Source organism: Cuculus canorus, chromosome 1 (genome assembly GCF_017976375.1).
Source record: "Cuculus canorus isolate bCucCan1 chromosome 1, bCucCan1.pri, whole genome shotgun sequence".
In the NCBI taxonomy this organism is placed as follows: Eukaryota; Metazoa; Chordata; class Aves; order Cuculiformes; family Cuculidae; genus Cuculus; species Cuculus canorus.
Window position 1 is genome coordinate 99,761,954 of NC_071401.1, and position 20,497 is coordinate 99,782,450.

The 20,497-nt window shown below is 38.9% G+C and overlaps 1 protein-coding gene across 3 annotated transcripts in view; it reads left to right on the top strand.

Moving 5' to 3' along the window:
* Positions 1 to 20,497, top strand: part of APP (amyloid beta precursor protein) — a 216,670-nt gene that overhangs the window by 173,378 nt on the left and 22,795 nt on the right. For all 3 annotated transcript variants that reach the window (XM_054056832.1, XM_054056833.1, XM_054056835.1), the window contains one exon: positions 14,965 to 15,186. In XM_054056832.1, the coding sequence (XP_053912807.1) occupies positions 14,965 to 15,186 (222 nt within the window). The remainder of the gene's footprint in view (positions 1 to 14,964; positions 15,187 to 20,497) is intronic.

The following is a 20,497-nucleotide window of genomic DNA, read 5'->3' on the forward strand; positions in this document are numbered from 1 at the left end:
AGATACGTCAGAGCTTTGTGCATCAGTCAAATGGGCAAGTGGTGAGCTGAATTTTTAATTGTCTTTGCTGTTCTATTCCCAGACTGATGTCTGGTGTCCTCAGCTCCATGTTTTCTAGCCCATCACCGATGAAGTACTCTGACCAATTACCACAGCAATATCTTAACTAAGCTCTGAAACATTTAGTCATGATCAATAAGTAAAAGAATATGATTTTATCTGTCCCTGGACAACTAAAATCAAGCTATTGTTATTTTATTGTTCTGTTCCACTGGGCCTGTCCCTGTAACGTGTTCTAGATGCAACACTCACATTCCTTAGCTGGGGGAGAGAACAAACAGAAGCAGAGCCCGGATCACTGCTTGTGTTCAAACGCATGCAGTCTGCTGTGGGTCATGTGCTATTTCCAGTATTTGTATGCTTCACCTTAGCATGACAGAATTTGAGCAAGCGAGTTTTTGCCTCACAGCTTCCTGTGAAGACTTTTTAAATATTTTTAGAAGAAGCTTGACAGCTATAAATATAGGACAAGCCACAGATGAAAGATGTCTGAAGACTTGCTTTCCTTTAACCCTTTAACCATTAGATCCCTGTAGCTGTCAATCTGCATCTGTGCGTGTTGTTTGGACTGCCTGTGGAGGGCAAAGTTAGCACTGCCTCAGCTGGTTCTGGGCTTTCAGCATTTGTATGACTATGTTTTGATTTCTAGTTTCTAGCTGCTAATTTTGACCTGTAGTCAATCCACAGCCTCGCTGCATTTCTTGCCCTGAGTAGAACTGGGATGTTGCTCTCCATTCATTCTGTGGTATTCCTCTTGAGAAGTTTTGAGGGCATTAGCTGCTTGCTGCGGGCCGACAGTCCAAAATGACAACCATTGTGGTTTCAAGATTTATATTGCAAAACCAAAATATACCCTTGAGGGCTTTGCAAAAGCAAATTCTGTGTCTGTTCCGCTTGGTGCCGTTTTTTCTGTGCTTATTTTCTTCATTCTCGCCCTTAAAATGTTGTGTTCTGAATATGTAATTAGTATCAGACTGCAATGGGACTTCTCAACGTCTCATTTTTCTGTAACTCTTCCTTGTACTTTCTGTCTTAAGATTTAGCTGAAGGGAAGAATTCTACCTTCAAAAACATATTATAAATCATGAAGCAATAATTGGGTTTTCTTCACCTTTATTTGAAGTTGAGCTGCCCTATTGGCAGTTCCAGTCTTTTTCATGGGAAGTAGTTCTAGTTTTCCGCTTAGAATAGCGGCAAAAGTACTGGTAGTAGTTGCTTGATTCAATTAATGTTGTCTGTCAGAGTTGTTATAATGTCTTAATATGTTGAGAAGGTTTTCTCTGGTGAAGGAAAACAGGGATGTTGAAGCATAACTGAATAAAGCACACTGGGACAGACCACGTTCAGTGAACTGGCATAGAGAAAGATGAGAAGTTGTCATCAGTGTTGTTCATCCTCAGGACTGTTGGATTTTGCACAAGTTGACAAACCTGTTTAATCTGGCCAATATAAATCCTCATGGGTCTGTCTGTAGTAGCATTTTAGCTCACATAGGCGTTCATTTTGGTAATAAATGTTTCAGTTGCCCTTGTTGTTCTACTTCACAATTTGCTAGTGTAAACGTGGGCTCTTACTACTCTTGTGAACAAGCACTGGAGAGGTCCACTTGGATGTTAAATACAGACGCTTTCTAGCAGTGGGTCAATCTGCAAAGAAGCACGCTGAGGACTGTGAAACTAGAGACATTCTAAAGAAAAGCAATTCCAATCTGGTTTTGGTTATCTATACTTCCCAGTTAGTATTTCTTTTTCTGTTTTTAAAGGAATCACATGAAGATGAACTTTTTACCTAGAGTAAAATAAACAGCCACAAATCCAGTGTGCAGCTGCAGTAATTATAAAAATCTGCAGCTGAGGAAGGTTGGACTTTTCCTGTTAAGTTTTATACCTTCTGCCATTCTGGAAGTCAGTGGATTTGTCATTTCTAAATTGCCCCAGATTCCTAGCTAGTACTTGAGAGGGAGTGTCTTCAATTTTGGGCACAAAGGAATGTCATCTTTGCCAAATCTTAAGTGTTGAATTTCCACCCTTATCTCTTTTTAAAACCAGCACGTTTTTCCATGGCAGCAATTCTTCTATTCAGATTTGATGGGTATATCTACACCATATAGAAATTTCTCAATAAACTTTAAACAGATTTTCTGGAAGTAGTACAATAATATGCAGGTCTTACCCTAAGGTGCTGTAAAACATAACATACCTTCTGGTTTTCAGGAGACCATGTGGTGTGTCTGTGCTGTATCTTACAGGCTTACAGTTCCTCCTGTTGTACTCTGCCCTTTTTGCCAGAATGATAATGCAATAGGAACAAGCAGTTGAAAGCAGCCTTCAGAGAATGTGTATTTGCACAGGTACCCTGGAGTGACTTCCGGCAATAACTGCCTGTACTTTTTCCCCATAATTGACTTGACATATTTGGGCATCTCCAGTAACCTTAGCTTTCTGAAGAAAAATTTGAATTTTCTGTGAAGTGGTTATTTACTTTTAATCTTCTCCCTTGAAGCCCTATAGTATTCAGTTTAATAGATGATTTGTTAGAACTGTAGCAAAAAATATACTGCTGGGTCACTGTTTAAAAATAGCAGAGAGTTCTCCCACAAAAGCAAACTAATTTTTTTTTTTTTTAAGCTTTACATGGCAGTGTTTAGTCAGTTTTTGTATGCTGAAATAGTGACATGGTGTGGCCCATGTAGGTAGACTGCCCAGGTAGACTGCCTGAGAAGCAATTAAGACCTCTTCTACCCAAGAGCATTGGGTTTTAATGCGTTTGGCATATGTGTTTGTATGTGTATGTGTATATACATTCTCTTCTGCCTTTTTTTTTCCAGATGTGGATTGGTTTTCTTTAATTGTCACAAGTTTATAGACTTTACTAAGCCATCAGTTTCGAATATCTCCAGGGATGGAGACTCCACAACCTCTGTGCACAACCTCTGCGAGAGTTCAGTCACCCTCACAGAAAAAGAGTGTTTTGTAATGTTCAGAGGGAGCCTCGTGTGCTTTCATTTGTGCCCATTGCCTATGGTCCTTTCACTGGGCACTGCTGAAAAGAGCTTGGCTGCATCTTCTCTTCACCCTCCATTTAGGTATTTATGCACATTGATGAGGTCCTCCCAAGCCTTCTCTTCTCGAAGGTGAACAGTCCCTGCTTTCTTAGCCTGTCCTCATAGGAAAGATGTTCCTGTCCCTTCATCATCTTCACAGCCCTTTGTTGGACTCGCCAGTGAGTAGAGGGGGAAGGATCACCTCCCTTCGCCTTCACCTGCTGGCAATGCTTTGTCTAATCCAGCCTGTCAGCCTTCTTTGCTGTAAGAACACATTGCTGCCTCATGTTCAACATCCACCAGGACCCCCAAGTACTTTTCTGCTGAGCTGCTTCCCAACTGGATGTCTCCCAGCTGTATATTGGTGCATGGAATTGTTCTTCTCCAGGTGCAGGACTTCTCATTGAACTAGCTAACTGTCCTTCCTTAGTGTGTTATACTTTAATAGGCAAAGGTGGTTGCCGGCTGGAATGACAGTTCTGTGTGGCTGAGGCTTTGTAAATTCTGCATGCCATCCAGGAACTTTGAAGAGCTGAAAAACCTCAGTTACTTCTCCAGGATGGAGACTCAGCTCCATCTGCTAGTAAAATTTGTCCTTTGCTGTAGCTTAGGAGAGAAGGAAAAATAAATCATTGAAATGGATCCAAAATTTTCCTTTTCTAAGCATCTCTTATTTGCTGTCCAGATTATTTAACTTCCATAGAAAATTAGGCCCATAATAGTGGATGATGAAAATAGATATAAATGCACTTCACTGACATTGATGTTCTCAAATGCTTTCATTAATAGCATACTATATCCTCCCCATCTTTTGTAGCTAAATGGTATATTGTGTCTTTCAGGGGCACTAATGTTCTTCAGAAAAGATATGAATCCTGATTTTTTGTGTGCACAGCCCTCTTTTAATTTCATCAGTATAGTGAACATGACTTCAGTCAAATGAAAAGGCAGCTTCCTCCAGATCTTGTAGATATCGTGAAAACGATAAATGGCTTCACGTGACTTTGGACTGAGGTGGCTCTTTCATCAGGGAAAGATACGAAACTTTTTGGTTTCTGTTTGGTTTCCAGACATTTCATCAAAATAAAAAAGTCTTATTAAGTTCATTAAGAGACTATTTTTCCTCTGGTTTGAAAAATACTGTTCTGTTTCGCTTGCTGCTTTAAGGAAATCCAGTCTCATGATCCAAGTCTTAGAGCTGAAAACCAGGAACTTCTGATAATGATTATGGGCTCATGCATTATAAGCAAAGTATTATTTAATTTTCTGAGTATCTGCTATTTCAGTAAGTGTTTAAATCTTTCATTATAAATGATTAATTCTTTAGTAGGAAAGGTTTAAAGGTATTGCCTTAATTTTCTTGAGGAGCTCGTGGGTAGAACACTCTTTCCACCATTGGTAGATACTTCTTGAGGTCTCTGCTCTGTGCCCTTCCCATTAATGTAGCCTGAAGTATTTGTTTCACAGACACTTATCTTTAAATAGCCAGTTATCCTCACTGCAGGTCTCACAGGGAATTTGTGACCAAGAGACTGCTCTGGGTTCACAGTGGCAGCAGCTTGAGGCTGGTACCATATCCATTTTGTAGCCTTTTTTTTTAAATACTCCACTGGAGGAGTCTACAGGTAACCTTGTGCACAATGGATTTTCATCCTAGAATTAAGAAAAAGTGCACTGACCTTTTAATAGTTGTCTAATAGTTGGTTGTATTCTTTCCTATTTTTTCTTTGATTGGATGCATGGAAATGTGTGGATTTGATGAAGATTTTCTACTTGTTCTCCAGTCATTTCATAGGTCATTTTTAGGGGTAGTGGAGACAACAGATGAAGAAATTCTGTCTTGGAGAGCATTGTTTCTGCTGATAGAGGGGCTATGGGTGTATGAAAATGTTGAATATATAAGAGTGTGTATATTGTTTTAAATCAGTATGCTGAGTTTGTTTGATTTGTTAAAAGTTTCATTGGACAGGAGTACCTCATAGTTACAGATAGGTTCATAAACATGTATTTGAGTTGATTTCCTGCTCTGTTTTATCTTTGGTATAAGTGAAAAGAAAAAGTGGAGCATTCATATTTGACACAATACAGATAAAACACATGGTGGTACTGAAATTTTTTTAAAGTGTGATTTTACTTTTTTATGAAGCAATTTTCTTCTGTACTTCCTGATAATTACTTCTGCTGTTATGTTTTAAGGAATTAATTTAGTTCATCATGTGCCAAATGTAAGATGCCATTCTTTTTTTGGATGGATAACAAAAGCCTGACAACATCTTGTAGTTGTCCAACTTTCAAGTATGATCTGAGCGCACATTGACTTGACTGAATGAGCTTGACTTTCTGAATACCTAACTTCCATTCAGATGAGAAGGCATTACCTCAAGGAAACCTTGCCCGCTTTTTGAAATGGCATCACACTTAGTTACCGGAAATATTCTTGACGCACTGAATATATGTGTAATTTAATTCATAAGTATGTAATCTTCCTGTCATCTTAATTTAATGATGTCAGTGTCCGTGAGTACTGAGGCAGCCCAAAATTGTGAGAGCACAATATTCCAACAACAGCTTCTACTTGCTAGCTGCTGTTGAATGATGGATTTTCTTTACCCAGTTACTAGGTTTGGGAGCACAGTTGTGTTGTTCTGTGTAATTCGCAGGATGAGATTCTTAATAAGGTGTGTTAGGTTGTAAAAGAAGCGAATAAATCCTCGTAATTCTTACATGCCAGGAAATTGCTGAGTGTCCAATGAAAACCAGTTACAGACTTCTGCAAAAACTGTGTATTAAAGCTTTATGTATTATATATTACAGAGCTAGCATGTCAAGTTGTCGTTGCCAGAGTGGTCTCTGGAATTGTTATTCAGGGGAATTCAAACACTGAGGGGTGAAACATAGCACTATGGGCAGGTATCTGGGGAGGGCAGGGTGATGGGTGCTAAATATGCCTCTGATGCCAACATTGTGTTTTGCTTTGTTCAGACGTTCTTTCCAGATGTCCAGAGTGAAAATTCACAGGTCCTTATTATGGCCAAGATTATCTGACGTGTTTTTGCTAGGCAAGCTATTGCTGCTGGAATAAAGAGGGAAGAGAATTGCTGAGGATATGCGATTCTACAGAACAGCTGGATTGATGGAAATGTTGCAGTAATCTCCTAACAGTCAGCTCCCACCCATGTGAGATTACAAATGAAGCAATCTTTCATCAGCACAGTTTTCTCCTGCTGTGTGATTCTCATATGCCCATTTTAATTGAAAATGCATTTTCCTGAATAGTGCTACCTAGGCAGGGTTCCTTTCACTATTCTGTTTCCTGCTATAAGGTTGTGCATATAAAAAATGTCATAAAAGCTATCAGAATAGGTCATACCTCACTTAAAGGATGTATTTGTTACATTTAATAGATGTATCTCTTCAGAATACTTGGACAACCCAGAATACATTTGGCCTATCAAATGCAGTTAATAGGCAGGCAAAGTATATTTTCTCTGGAGCAGATGCTGCACAATGCAGTTTTGGTAAATTCTGATTTAAATTGTTCTAAGTAAGTCAAAGAAAAAATGCTCTCTTTTGACCAATGGAATCAAATGCAAGAAATTAACATTTGGACATATATTTTAGTGGATTATTTAGTGATTTCCAAGCTGCTTCCAAGTTCAGTGCACATCAAAAATTGTTGTGGGAGTTGTAACCTGACCTTTAGGAGTGTTAATAGAAAATGATAGGTAACTGACTTTTTCAGGTATTAGAAACTGGTACAGAGTTTTACGTTCTAGTGCAGTTTTGAATTTTACTGTGTATTAAAAGGTCAGCAAATAATCTGATAATTGTTATCCATAAGTAAGACCAATAAATAATTTATAAATAAATAAATAAAGTAAATCATTGTTTTCAGGGAACAGACAATAAGATATCCTAGCGAGTTTTTGTAGAAATGATATTTTGATGGGCAGGTTCACTTACAAGCCTTATAATCTACTTATTTATTTAGGATGGAAATACACTTGGCTTTTTCTACTTTGCACAAGACTGAGGGGAATAATGAATGCTGATTCATCTGGCAGAAATGTCGGTGACAATCGGAGGAGCTCTATATTTGTTTTAATTTTGAATCTTCAGTATTTGAAATACTTAATGATATGTTAATTTGGAATTAAATGTGGAGTTAAATTTAAATCTTATGAATTTATCACAGTGCCTTATGTGCATCAGGATGATGACATACATTGTATGTTCTTGATTACAGGATAGAGTTTCAATTCATTTTTTTCCCCCAAGCATTTTTTAATACTTCCTTGTCTACCTTTATGTTAGGTTGCCCTCATCGTGCCTGGAGAGGAACTTCCCACATGCTAATACAAAAAAATATGTTTCATTCGGAATTTTTACCAAAAAGAGTGCCCTAACAGGGAAGTGGGATCTTTCTGCGTTTTAATACAGAGCTTTTGAGGCTATGAATGGTGAATTATTTTTCTGAGATAGTAATATTAGTTTACTCAAATTGAATGAGGAAGGAGTGAAACAAAGGGAAGGAGACCATGGAAATGGACAAAAAGGCTTGAAGTTGTTGAAGAGAAGAGCAAGGTCTTTCATTTCTATTTAATAAGTTTTTTCAGAGATAACGCAAGCTTCTGCTTTTAGACTTACTCCACAAACTTCCCTTAATACTCTCGGATTTGAACTTGAGGGGAAATGCAATCGTTAATCAGATGGCTGGCTGTTAAAAAAAAATTATAAATGTGCACACATCTATAGCCATATATTGATATTTAATTTTAGTTGATAACTAATTTATGTAGCTGTCAGGTAGCTGAGGGGTCTGTAGTAATTATAGTATTTTTTCACTGATAGTAGTGTCACAGCAGACTTCTTAAAAAATTAGACAAAATGTCAAGACCTTGAGTTTCAGAGCAGGCTGTAAAAATGGGAAAGGATGATTCTGGTTCTTCCTTGATGAAGTGGTGTGGAAATTCTTATGAACCTTTGCTCAAAGCTCTCTGTAATTGCATAGTCATGTACAAAAGTAAATTTGCTTTGAAGTCCATAATTAATGAAAAAAGACACCTAGGCCGTCTTGAAATTAATTATTACATGGTAATAATTGTTTTCTTGAATTGGGTCTTGCAAGCTTGCTCATGCTTTGAACACTGTTCACTACCAGAAAGCTTGTTGTAACATGATCTACCTGTAAAAGAAGAGTTGCTCTGTATCCATGTTAAACATCTTTGGTTTGGTTTTTTTTTCATAATTTCAGTGAAGTAGTCTTCCAGACAAATGTAACTGAAACAGTATTACATGTACCTGCTTACAGAATGGGACTCACTAGACTCGCTTGGGTTGTTTTATGGTGTGATTTGGGAAACACTGAAATCCACATTTGCTGGAAGAGCAGAAGCAGCAAGAAATGAGAAAAATTAAAGTGATAAAGTTGTGATTTTTTAGAAAAACATTTTAGAAGCATGTTCTTTTTAGTGTGGTTCTAAATATTGCAGCTCTTCTGAAGTTCAGAGGTATATTTCTTCTCAAGTTTGGTTCTTAGGCAACAGGGTATTGTCTTAAGCAATGGGATGGTTATTGTCTTACTAACTTCTAGGAAAAAATTCTTAGATCAGCTCTTTCAAAATACCTTAAATTTTTATTTGCTGAGATCTTGAAAAAGGAAACATCGTTTCACCTTTTTGAACAAGATTTTCACACACAAGAAATTTCTGAAGTCAGAAAAACTACTGCAACTCCTTACTCTTGCTGGTGGTGATGTCTGTAAAGGACAGAAAATAAGAAATATGAAATACTGTTTTCCATAGTTATTGCTCTTTCAGTCTCAGTTAAATGCTGAGAGAGGCACAGACATTTTACTGTGAAAGTTTCCAGATAACAAGACCTGTGCTGTCATTTCACAGGCTAACCTGGGGAAGAGAAGAAAGATTAGATCTGATGGCGTGGTCACTTTTCTTTGTCAATATGGATCTGAGCATTGGAGGTTGGGCTCATTTCCAGTATTTCACAGTAATGATTAATGATCTAACATATCACTCTTATGTCATCATCTTCAAAGGTTGCAGGCAACAAAGCCATTCTCGCTCCTTCCAGGAGGCAGGTCACTTTCAATAAAGTTCTCATCGGAGTTGCTCTCTAAATTATATTTGGCTTGTACTATACAAATTAATTAGCTCAACACTGAATGCAACATAATTCTGCTTTGCAGCCTTATAATGGTATAATGATAACACCTAGTAGTATGTAGCATTATAATCTTATGATGCTTAATTTGTCAAAACACCTTAGAATAATGATATGCTTGAAATTCGCTGGAGCTTAGCTCTTTGTAGTTAGACGCAGACTTGAGCATGACTCAATTTAAACACGCACTTGAAATTTCCACTGACTTGGGCAGACATAGTATTTTCTGGTGTATTCTCTTGTTTCACCTCAGAGGAGGAACTCTTTGATGGAGTGAGTTGTGTATATGAAACCTACAAGGTATACAAGTGACTTAATTACTTTTCTGATGCTGTAGAATTTGCATTCATCACAGGTACAGAAAGCCATTTGAAATATGTGTTAACTCTAAACCCCTTACTTGTGCTACTAATACTTACCCTTATTTGTAACGTGTCTCAGTAGAAATGACTTGAGAGGACATCTGTGTGCTTTCTGAAGGTGAAATACATCTGTTCATTTGTATCAAGTTTGTGGAAGTGCTAGGAGCATAACTGTATGTTACAAGCATGCTGTCAGTTTATCTAAGATCTCTAAGACAGATGCAGATATACAGGTAAATAATATCTTGGGGTTGTTTCGTTTTAAGGCAAAGCCTTTAAGGAGGTCTTGTTCTCATATTTACGAGTTTCGGGAAGTTTTGATTCCTAGACCTGACAAGTTGCAGACATTCCAATTCAGTTAAAACCTGACTGCATCACATCAGCGTAATTCCTCTGGGCAAATGCTTGTGTTGAAGATTATGAACTATGACATATTGAATTAGCCCACAGGCATACAACTGAAAGTGGCATCTAAACATGTTATGTCTTATCATATGCACTGTAATAAATGACTGTGTAAATGTTCTTAGTGAATCCTAATGGTGACGTAAGGAGTTTGCATGACTTAAACTTGTGTAAGATAATATGTGTGCATGTGCAAGTGAAGCAATCTCTATGGCTCAAGCACTCTAATTTCTGCCATTAGGAAGACTAAGGATATTCCTGATACATTTTAATTTTATCACTTTGAAAGCACATGCTCAAAAGCAAATGTAACTTTGGCAGAAATGTGTGTTCAATTCAGAATGAATGGTGACTGATAAGATGATGAATGTGAGGCAATAGGACTCTTGTGTTTGTACCAGTGTATTTGAGCTGTTTCCCAAGCTTGTATTTTTTTTAGTGGGGGGAAGTGTGTGTATGTGTGTGTGTGTATATATATATATACACACACACACACACACATATATAAAAGTATATTTTTTTATCATGTAGATGTTGTTTTACAAAGGAAGCTTGGTGTTGGGTGATAACTGTGGTGTGTAATTTGATGGTGTCTTAATTAGTATCTTGAAGATTTGCACTTTGTTTCTGATCTAGTCTAAGACCATAAATTGCTTTATAGAACTTCCAAAATTTCAATTCCCAATTTAAAGACCCTTTTCATGTAAAATTCAGAAGTCTTGCCTATTGTAGTGATCAATAGGCTTCTTGAAAAGGAAACATAACAAACAAATATTATAATTACTTTTGGAAATTTCAAATAATTAACTTGTAAACTAAAGAGCGATGGTCTGAAAGGTAACTGATGAGTTGCTGGTGTTCTAGGGCAGCAAGCGGAGCTGTTCCTCATGAAATATCTATCATTATAACTGTGCTAGTTAAGAGCTGGGGTAGATATGCCCCAGAGCCCCACATAGGAAACAAGGTTGTATGCCAATAAAAAGTAGAAAATGTTACAAAATAGCAGGGTTTTGGCCACTCTTAAGATTCCCGTCACCTCTTTCTGAATTTGTCATGATATTGTTGTTAGTACAATGCTCTTTGCAAGTCCTTTGCAAGCCTTACGAGTAGAAGTGTAGTCTATTGCCATTGTGGACAAATGGTTTCTAACGATTCAGCATCCACCAGAAGATTTTGTAATAAATTTTCTTCCTTTTCTTCTACTCCTTTTTTGCTTTTGACTTCATATGTCTCTTTGTGGGGTAAGAGAATAGTCTTGAAGTTCTAGTTTTTCTTAGAAAAAGTAGAAGTTTTTCTAGATCCTGCTATTGAGTTCCCATGGGAAAATGCCTGCAGTGAGCCCAAGAATGACTGAAACTTTCTTAGAGACGGTGCTAAGTCTGACAAGCATTTTATTGTAGTACCAAAAGTGAGGCTCTCTCTCATCTTGAGAAAGAAAGGGTTTCAGTACTTGAAGTAGAACTTTGAGTGCCTGAAGGAGAAGCAACAGTTGTGTGCCCTCACACCAAATCTAGAGCTGCTGGGAACTATGAGGTCTCAACTGATCGTAGGTTTTTCCCAAGGTCATGGTTGCTTTTGAGCACATGCTGTCAGAGATACAAGAAGTTTCTTCATCCTCCTTATTCTTCTTGATGGCAGGACTTAGAAGAATGCCACAAGAAGATAATGAGCCGAGCAACAAAAAGTTTATTATAGGATGATTGTCATAGAGTTTTTGTCCTATTGGTTTGATGAGAGATGAAATTTTGAAGAGCAGCCTAGAATCTCTGTTTTCAGCACGTAATAAGGAAGATATTCACCACACAAAGAAAACCCCTGAAACAATCTTGAATGCATATCCTAGCTTCCAGCTGTGCCTGCATTCCCAACTTATTTAGGGAATTATCTTTTGCAGGGTGGGGAAATTAAGTTGGCAGCTGTGAAAAAAAGGAGGGTATACTGTATCGATGGATAACAGGCTATATGGCTTTCCATTAGCGTAACTGATGGTTCAAGTAGCCATCAATACTCAGAACAAAATCAACACTGAAAAATTGATCTTGGACTTTGCCAGTTAGTGTCAATAACTGGAGATCCTAGGGCAAACTTTTTTAGCAGTTCAGAGATTGAAACAATTGTTTGCACATCATTTACTCAATGCAGACACAGCTGCCTCAGCCTAATGGACTCCAGCACAGTTTCTAAGCCAGGAACTTCCAATTTCTCACTGTCATTCAGTGTCTGATTCATCACATCAGATGGGCTTGATTCATTTTGACCATTGTTTCCCTGCTTGTAAAATGGATGTGATCTTAATCTGTTGGTTGTAATATCTATCTGCTCACTTGAGCTATTGTGTGGGTTAGTTAATGTCTGCATTGTGCACCACAGCTGAATGGGAAACAATGGAGTCTGCAAGCACTGGTGATGACGTGCTCCCAGTTAGGTAGCATTGAGAGGGAGATATTGTGTACCCATTCCTTCCAGCCCCTAGGGATTTGGATGAAGTCACGGCATCGTGATGGAAGTTGAGTGCTCTTCTCTGTCATTATGGCAGGCCCAGCCATGCCTCCCCCCAAGCACTCTGCCAGCCCTGGTGCCACTCCTCCACTGCTGGGGCTTAGGTCCTTTACACTCTGCTCCTGCCCCTCTGTGCACCATTTGTCCCTTTCCAAGGGCAGCAGCTGTCTGCAGGTAACAGTGTGTTCGCAGCTAGGAACAGGGAGGAGCTGTGGAGAGTCAGCATTGCCTGGAGAAAGGGGGCAATTGGAGCTCAGCAGTACTGCAACGCTCCCTGCCACTGCTGCGTGGGCTGCAGCTTTCCACAGCTGTCCCACACCATCCTCTGGGGCTGGAGAGGACAGCAGGAATGAGGGAAGCTGCACCCCAAAACCTTTCTGTTTCCTGCGTCCAAAAGCCTTACAGGCACTAAGATGCCTGGCAGTACCATAATACTCACTTTCCTGTGATCTGTGATAACATGTTCAACTGCTATCACACATGGCTCCCTGCAAGGCACCTGGACATCGGACTTCTCGCTCAGGCCACTGACATCCAGCTCCTTTATTGCACAGTCTCTTCGTTCCTAGCTGATGAAAATTAAGATCTGTCATGTGATACAATGCCTGCTCAGAATATCAAGATGCTTTACCTGTGTCTCCTCTGATAAAAGGAGACACTTGAATTTGATAAAGGATTAGTATAAGTGCAGTGGGGAGGCTTGGTCTTTCATGCTCAGGGTTTATTAGGTATCTTTCTTATAAAATAATTTTCAGTAGAATGAACACGAGGGGAAAAGCAATTCAGTGTTATGTAGACTTTCTGTAGTGCCCTAGTGAGTCATTCTAATGAACAAATGAAATCACAGAATTAAGTTTTATTTATACATTAGGCTTACTGTCTACTAAAATAATTGCTGTTCACTCCAGGGCTGGGGTTGCAACTTTTTGTGTAATAAGATGTTCTGGATTTGGTGTAGTTGTATGGTGGCACAGAGTTTTGTCAACTATCTCAAGGTGATCTTTGAGAGAAATGCGGTGTTGATAAAGGCACTGAAGCAGTGCCAACTCTGATGCTCGTTACTTGATGGAGACCCTTACTGAGAGCTGCTGTGTGGATGCAGTGTACTTCTGTGGCAGTATGGTGCAATGTAAAGTTGAGAGGGAAGTAACATTCAGAACATTCTAGGGGTCTAAAGCTGTGGTGTGTGTAGAAATTTAGATACGTTTTCTCACTGATGATACTGGGAAATAAGTGACATAAAGGGTCTGGCAGTAGAGTGGCAATTCCTCTCGCTGAATTGTTACAGGCTTCAGATGTGGATATGAAGCAGCAACAGTCGGGAGGTCCTTAGCAAAGTGAAAGGAGAAGCTAGTCTTAATAAAAGCTTTTGTATCATCATCTGTCATGTGCGCACTCGCGTGTGCAAGCACTTACATTCTAGCAATGTAACCTTTCCAGTCTTCAATTCTGATCTGTTTAGCTTGGTTGTACCTGCATACAAATTACAGTGGTGCGTTATTAGCTCTTAGTTATCTTCCATCTTCCTCGTAATTGCTTGCTTACTTGAATGTGCTCTTCTGCACCAAGTTCCCTCAAAGTACTTGCAAACAGTATGTGGCTCTTGCAAAAAAATGGCAGTGAAGAGGAAGATCATTAGTAGATAAACTTTGGTGTAAGAAGGGAGTTGGAATAAAGAAACACACACAATCTCTGAGCTTATTTTTAATGCTGAGCCGGACAGTCTGTCCTATACAGCTGATGGAGCTGCAAAGTGCTTTAATTGTTGCTTGAGTACAAAAAAAGCCAACCTAGATAATATTGCACAGTTTTTGGTCCTGGTTGCTTGTTAAATTAATTTGCCTACTGCCACGTATTGCTGCTTAAGTTTTTTACCAAAGGGTAGCTCTTTGTTTCAATGTTTTGGTGGCTATATACGTTGAAAGAACAAATGTTTCTTCAGATTCAGTGTATTATAGTAAGCCAGATTTAATACAGTAACTGTTGTTTAGGATTTAACTGTGATTAGGATTGAAGAGCCATAATTAAATTTAATAGCAGGCAGTGAAGAGGAAGAGGAAATGATAAAGACACGCCTTCCTATGGACCCCTCACATGTTGACTTATGGCAACATGTTGAGTTGAAGGGAATTGATTTACCAAAGAGTCCAGGGACTTTTAAAGCACAGACCTATAATCTGTTGTGTGGTGGAAATGTGGGTAGGAAACAATATTATGCAATTCTAGCTGATTTTTTTTAAAACACGCCTTACTTAGCTGCAGTGCTTATCATGGAGTTATGACTATTCCAAGCCTTCATTTATCATAAGAAAACAGAATCTCATAACAGTAAATTATTACTTTAATAGCATTGGAAATAGGTCCTCAGAAATGCAAGCTCTTTCAAATAATTTCTACGTTGAAATTTTCTTGCAGATGAATTACTTCAGAAAGAGCAAAACTATTCTGATGATGTTTTGGCCAATATGATCAGCGAACCTAGAATCAGCTATGGAAATGATGCTCTCATGCCTTCATTGACGGAAACCAAGACCACAGTTGAACTTCTTCCAGTGGATGGAGAATTCAGCCTAGATGACCTTCAGCCGTGGCATCCCTTTGGTGTTGATTCTGTTCCAGCCAATACTGAAAACGAAGGTATGTGTAGTAGGGGGAGAAACCACAGAATACTCCAAGTTGAGCTTTGTGTTTTCTCTTCACATTGTTCCCTGAAAATTGATGTCTTTCTGATGTAAGGAGGGTAGAGGTTTCAAATGTAGGTTTAGAACTGATCTGCCATGTAAGCTGTGTCTCTTTGATGGAACAAAAAGTCCTGACAGAAATTTGCAATCTAAACACACAGTAAATGTCAGTGTTGGGCTTACCTTCCTTTAAAAACAAAACAGAATAAATTCCAGGAAATTATGAGTGACAGTCTTATAAAATACAGGACAATGAGCTAAGGAAGATAGACATGTTGTTAGATTGGTGCCATGATGAAATGAGTGTATTAGTTACAGAAGAGCTTTTTATTTGCTGGCATGAAAATTATTACAAATCTAGCACTATCCTAGCAGGAGAGTTGATTTTATATCCGCACACACTCTGGTTGCCTGGAGTGTTCCTGCATACTCAGCAATACTAGTGAAAACGTTTTTTCCTGAGGAGTATTTTATGTTGCTCATGGACTAATTTATTGAATTGACTACATAATACGTTAATAATTTATATATAATCTGGAGTTGGTTTTTGGTGGTGCCAGAGCCAATTAATCAGAAACTTGAGGAACTTCGATCATGTCATTCAGGTTCTTCCTATTGTGTTTGTTTTTCTTTATCAGTTCAATTACACCATCACCAATGATGAGGTAATCATAACAGTGAAAGTTTGTTACTGCAGAGCAGCAGTAGATTCACAGCGGTTGGAGCTACAGAACTTTTTAAGGCAAATTTCTCTTTTGTGGATCTGTGATACATGATTCATAGCTGAACTGCACAGACTAACATTCTCCAGAAGTCTGAGAAACCACTGTGTTGGTTTTACATGCTCTCAAAATGAGTTTTGAGACTCACTTTATGCAGTTAGTCTCACTCCAGCATGATGTACAAGTGACTGTGGGCAGCTGGGTGCTTGCGAGCAAAACATAGGACATGGATTTGCCAGGTCTAGTGTTAGTGCCAGGTGCAATCAGTGGAGTCAGAACTAGTTTAGTGATCAAAGTCAATTGCCTCCTGGAAACAGAGAAGCCTAAGGTCAGACAAAACATGCCTAGGATCTGAGCAAAGGTCAACAAACCGATAAGGCAGAAGTATACCAGATTTGAGAGGAAGAGGAGAGGCTGATCAGAAGTGGGGCTAAAATCAAACCACTGGGGAATTAGCGCTACAGGTTGGGATCAAGAAAGAGACCAGAGAGCTGGAGCAAACTCTACAGACCGGCCAGCAGCAGGAATCAGAAGACAGGAGATGGTGACAAGGACTCTAGACATGTCTGGAGGGCACTTGCAGCCAAGTGACATGCTGAGCAGCCAAGAGCAGCTGGTTGCGTTGCGTCAGTTGCTGGCAATAAGTACAAATGGCTGATCGGGGTGGCAGGCTAAACTTCAGTTTCCTGGGGAATCAGCTGCAGCTCACTGTAGTGCCTGTGTCAAGGCTGTCTGCCAGGAGCAGGCTACAGTCTGGCCACTGTTTGTCCTGCAGGAATTTTCCACTGCAGCTCTTGCTGCAGTTTTTCCCATAGCTGAGGCATGCAGGGCATCAATTCCTTTACCCACTGTCTGCTTTCATGAAACTTGGAGGGGGGAGGGGCAAATTAATTAGTTTTGTAGTCTGTCCTCCCAGCTTTCAAAATGTACTGATTTCAGTCACTAAGTTAAGTTATTGGGTAGATAGGTGAACCCAGACATACCTACAGTTTAATCATACAAGCCTTTTTTTTTCTTTCAGAAACCTTTCTAAGCCCACAATTTAATAATGAAAGGTATATACTTCCATGTGACACTTAATTCCCATAAGCAATTACATTGAGCATGGTTCTTTTGAACTGCGTGACAGCAAATAAGAAACAAACTCTCCTGCCTTGGATAATACACTGTTTAATTATGATTCCAGTCCTAAGTGTTTTAATGCACTACGTGGTTTGTTGCAGCACTTCTTAGTGTTTACTGTAGGAACATCTTTTAACTTTCATGTCTTAAAGTTGTTGGGCTTTAGGGGGTTTTTTATATCAGGATTGTATTTGTCATGAAGTTACTGCAGCAAACAATTCTTCTGTTAATTCATTATTACCATTTAAGTCTGCACAGTCAGAAATAGAAATTATTTGATAACTTAACCCTCTTCAAGTTCTTATTTTTTCCCATTAAACTTCTCTGTCGTCTCCCCAAACTAGAATGTTGTTAATGTGATCTTGCCTGCAATACCTTCTTTCTTTGTTTACATACCCTCTCTTTATCTTTGCCCATAGAATGAGAGGGAAATTCCACAGCCTCATCTTTTTCCTTTGTGTTTGTCTCCTACCTCTTTGTTCCAGAAACCCAGGACTAAGTGTGCCATTTGTCCTCACCTCCTATGCTTTTCTTCTTCCAGGGTCATGGTTTAATCTCAGGCTTTGTCTAAATAGCTTCCAAAAATGAGTGTGTATCTTGTTATAATATCCTTTGGAAGCAGCAAGAAGTAAATAACAATTGACACAATTTTCTCCTTCTCTTTCCTCTCAATCTCCAAAAAGGTTTTTTTGCATACTCTGTTTTTCACACAATAAATTCCCCTTATGTGGGTATAATTTTGTGGTTTGTGCAGTGCTGCACAATTGCTGTTTCTTAACAAATAACCCATTGATCCAAAAAGTTGTAAATTCAAAACTGTTGTGCTAGAGAAACTTCAGATACTGTCGAGTGAGTAACCATTGCAGTGTTAGTGACGATCGGCATGTCTAGGTGCTGCACATGCCTGCAAAGGTCAGAGAACCAAGCATCTTAACTCCAGTTTGCTTGGCTGAGGGTACTCAGCGCTGTCAAGAAAATCACAGCATGTTCCATGTGAGTGGCCTGATGTCTGGGAAATCAGCCAAGGAGTTGGTCCAACAGATTTAACAAAGACAACTAGAGGAGTTTCAGATGGCAAAGGAGTTACAAGTTCAGTTGTTGATGCTGTTTTGGTGTAGTTTGAAAGCTGAAGTCAACTTTTTGAAAACTGTTGAACACAAAGCCAGAGTGCTGACAGCTCAGTGTATGCAGATGGATTTCTGGGTAGAATGGGAGCCTTGACTTCCTCACTGCAAAGAACTGTTGTGCTGTATAAGCAGTAGTTTTCTTTAGTCCTGACCAGGGCCCACCAGGTAAATCACTTATCTCATTGCAAATTTGCATTACTGTCAAAACAAATTTCTAATGGATCCATTGGCCTCTGAGAGGCAGCTGAACAAATCCTGGAGCTGGCTGGGTTACAACCTGGGATCCCATCACCTCTGGCACAGTGACAACAATAGGGCTTGTTTTTAATGAACCATTCAGGGAATGCTTAAACTGAAATGTGAATGTGGAAAAAGTAGAAGAAAATGCTGCCATTAAGCTTTTGTTTCGGAGTGTCCTGTATTCTGCATACAAGCAATTAAGTTAAAATACTACAAAAAATATCTTAAATTTGTCATTAGTTCCCATGTCTGTTTTCATGGCCATGATCTAATCCTAAATTTCACCCAGAGATATTAAAAATTTATTGGATTGGTACATTGCTACATCATCCTAGGGTTTCATAAATCCATTTGAAATTTTCCCAATCTAAACTGCATGCTTAGATAAAAGGATAAGTTTTATGCAAACAGTTTATTTTACTAAAATTACTTTTTCTGATGAATGAAAAATAGCATAATATAAGATCTTGAAAGCCTAGCATAGCTTAGTAGTGTCTGAAAGTATTTTCTTCCTTGTTGTTCCCCTGAGGTAGTTTCCCAGTAAATGTCCTCAAAAATGAATCTGCAGCACCAGGTAATACACTACACAACTTGCATGGCCAAACACATGTCTGGTGTATTGCGATACAAATTAGGTTAATGCAAAATACCCTCTGAGGACGCTGCAGAAAACACCACCCAATTGCCAGGAAATTGTATTTTATCAATGAAAAATGCACCTTCAGCGGTGGGGCAGAACCGTAACAGCTGTGAAGCTCTGACACTGCCAAGGTCCCTGTGCATTTTGTCAGTGACAAACTGGATTTAGTGTTTTACCATTTGTATTTTACCATGCAGTTAGAGTTAGCTTTAGTGAGAAAGTATTTTTCTAAAATGAGATTTTTGTGAATGTACTGTGTGTTATCCTTATGACTTGGCCAGTTACTCCCATCAGTGCTGCCATAGCTCTCCTCCCCTGCTGGTTTGTACCAGCTTTTGAGCTTTTTGATTCACCTTTTATTTTTGAGAGGAGGACTAACTGTATTCTCTCTTGCTGTTCTGAGATGGCATGAGATGGGATATATAGCCCGTATCAATTTAGTTTTGTGAGACTATTTGGAAAATAAATTTTCAGACTTAATTCTGTGTATTTCTGTGCGCATGGGAGTGTGTTCAAGAGCAATGTGATTCTGGAGCATCAGAATAAGTACTTTTTTTTTAGTAATACACAGTACACCTTAGAGTTTTCATTATTGATAAATACCATAATAGTTTTAAACTTTTCCCATCTCTATCAATTTTTGTGGTAATGTGGTCCAATGAGGAAGCCCAGGGACAAGGTTTGTCAGAGGTAACTGCTTTTTGTGTTTACATCAATACTGGGGCAAGAACAAGCAGGTTTTAAAATGCAACTGAAATCCAAAAAGTGGCAGCTCGGGGCTGTCCTGGGCCCAGACTTTCTTTGTATTATGGTGTCCAGGGCATGCTGCACTGTAAAGCTGATTTTACTGCTTTTTTCTGGAGACAGGAGTTGTTGGAGTCATCTCCTGCGTACAAAGGGCACGGGTGCCACATATCCTCTCACAAGCATGGTGGGTTGTCAAACCCATGGTAACGCTAAGCAAGTGACACAGGATACAGACATCCTGAGGAGATGGGCAGTTCCCTTGCTTAAGCCAGCAGTATGGTCAGTTTTGCATGATTTTCTCATGCCAAATACAGTGAACAGTTCATGAGTGAAAATTAGTTTAGTCAGGTTTCCTCTGTTACTGTGGCTCGCTTATTGCTGATTAGAAGGCTTGTACTTGAATCCAGAAATTCAAATGAATGAGAATACCTTATTTTAAAAATTTTGAATTCTAAGCTACAACATAATATTTTATTTCTGAATTTAATTTCTTTCTGACACTAGCACTTGGCTGGATAAGGAAGGCAACAGTATTGGAGCAAAAGAGGAAAAAATCTGAATGTTTTAATGCACCTCTCTAGTTTGTTTGGACTTAACTAAGGTAGTAGGTAATGACTCAAACAGCTTACAGTTTTTCAAATCCGTTTTTTCTGTTAATGCCAGTGAGCT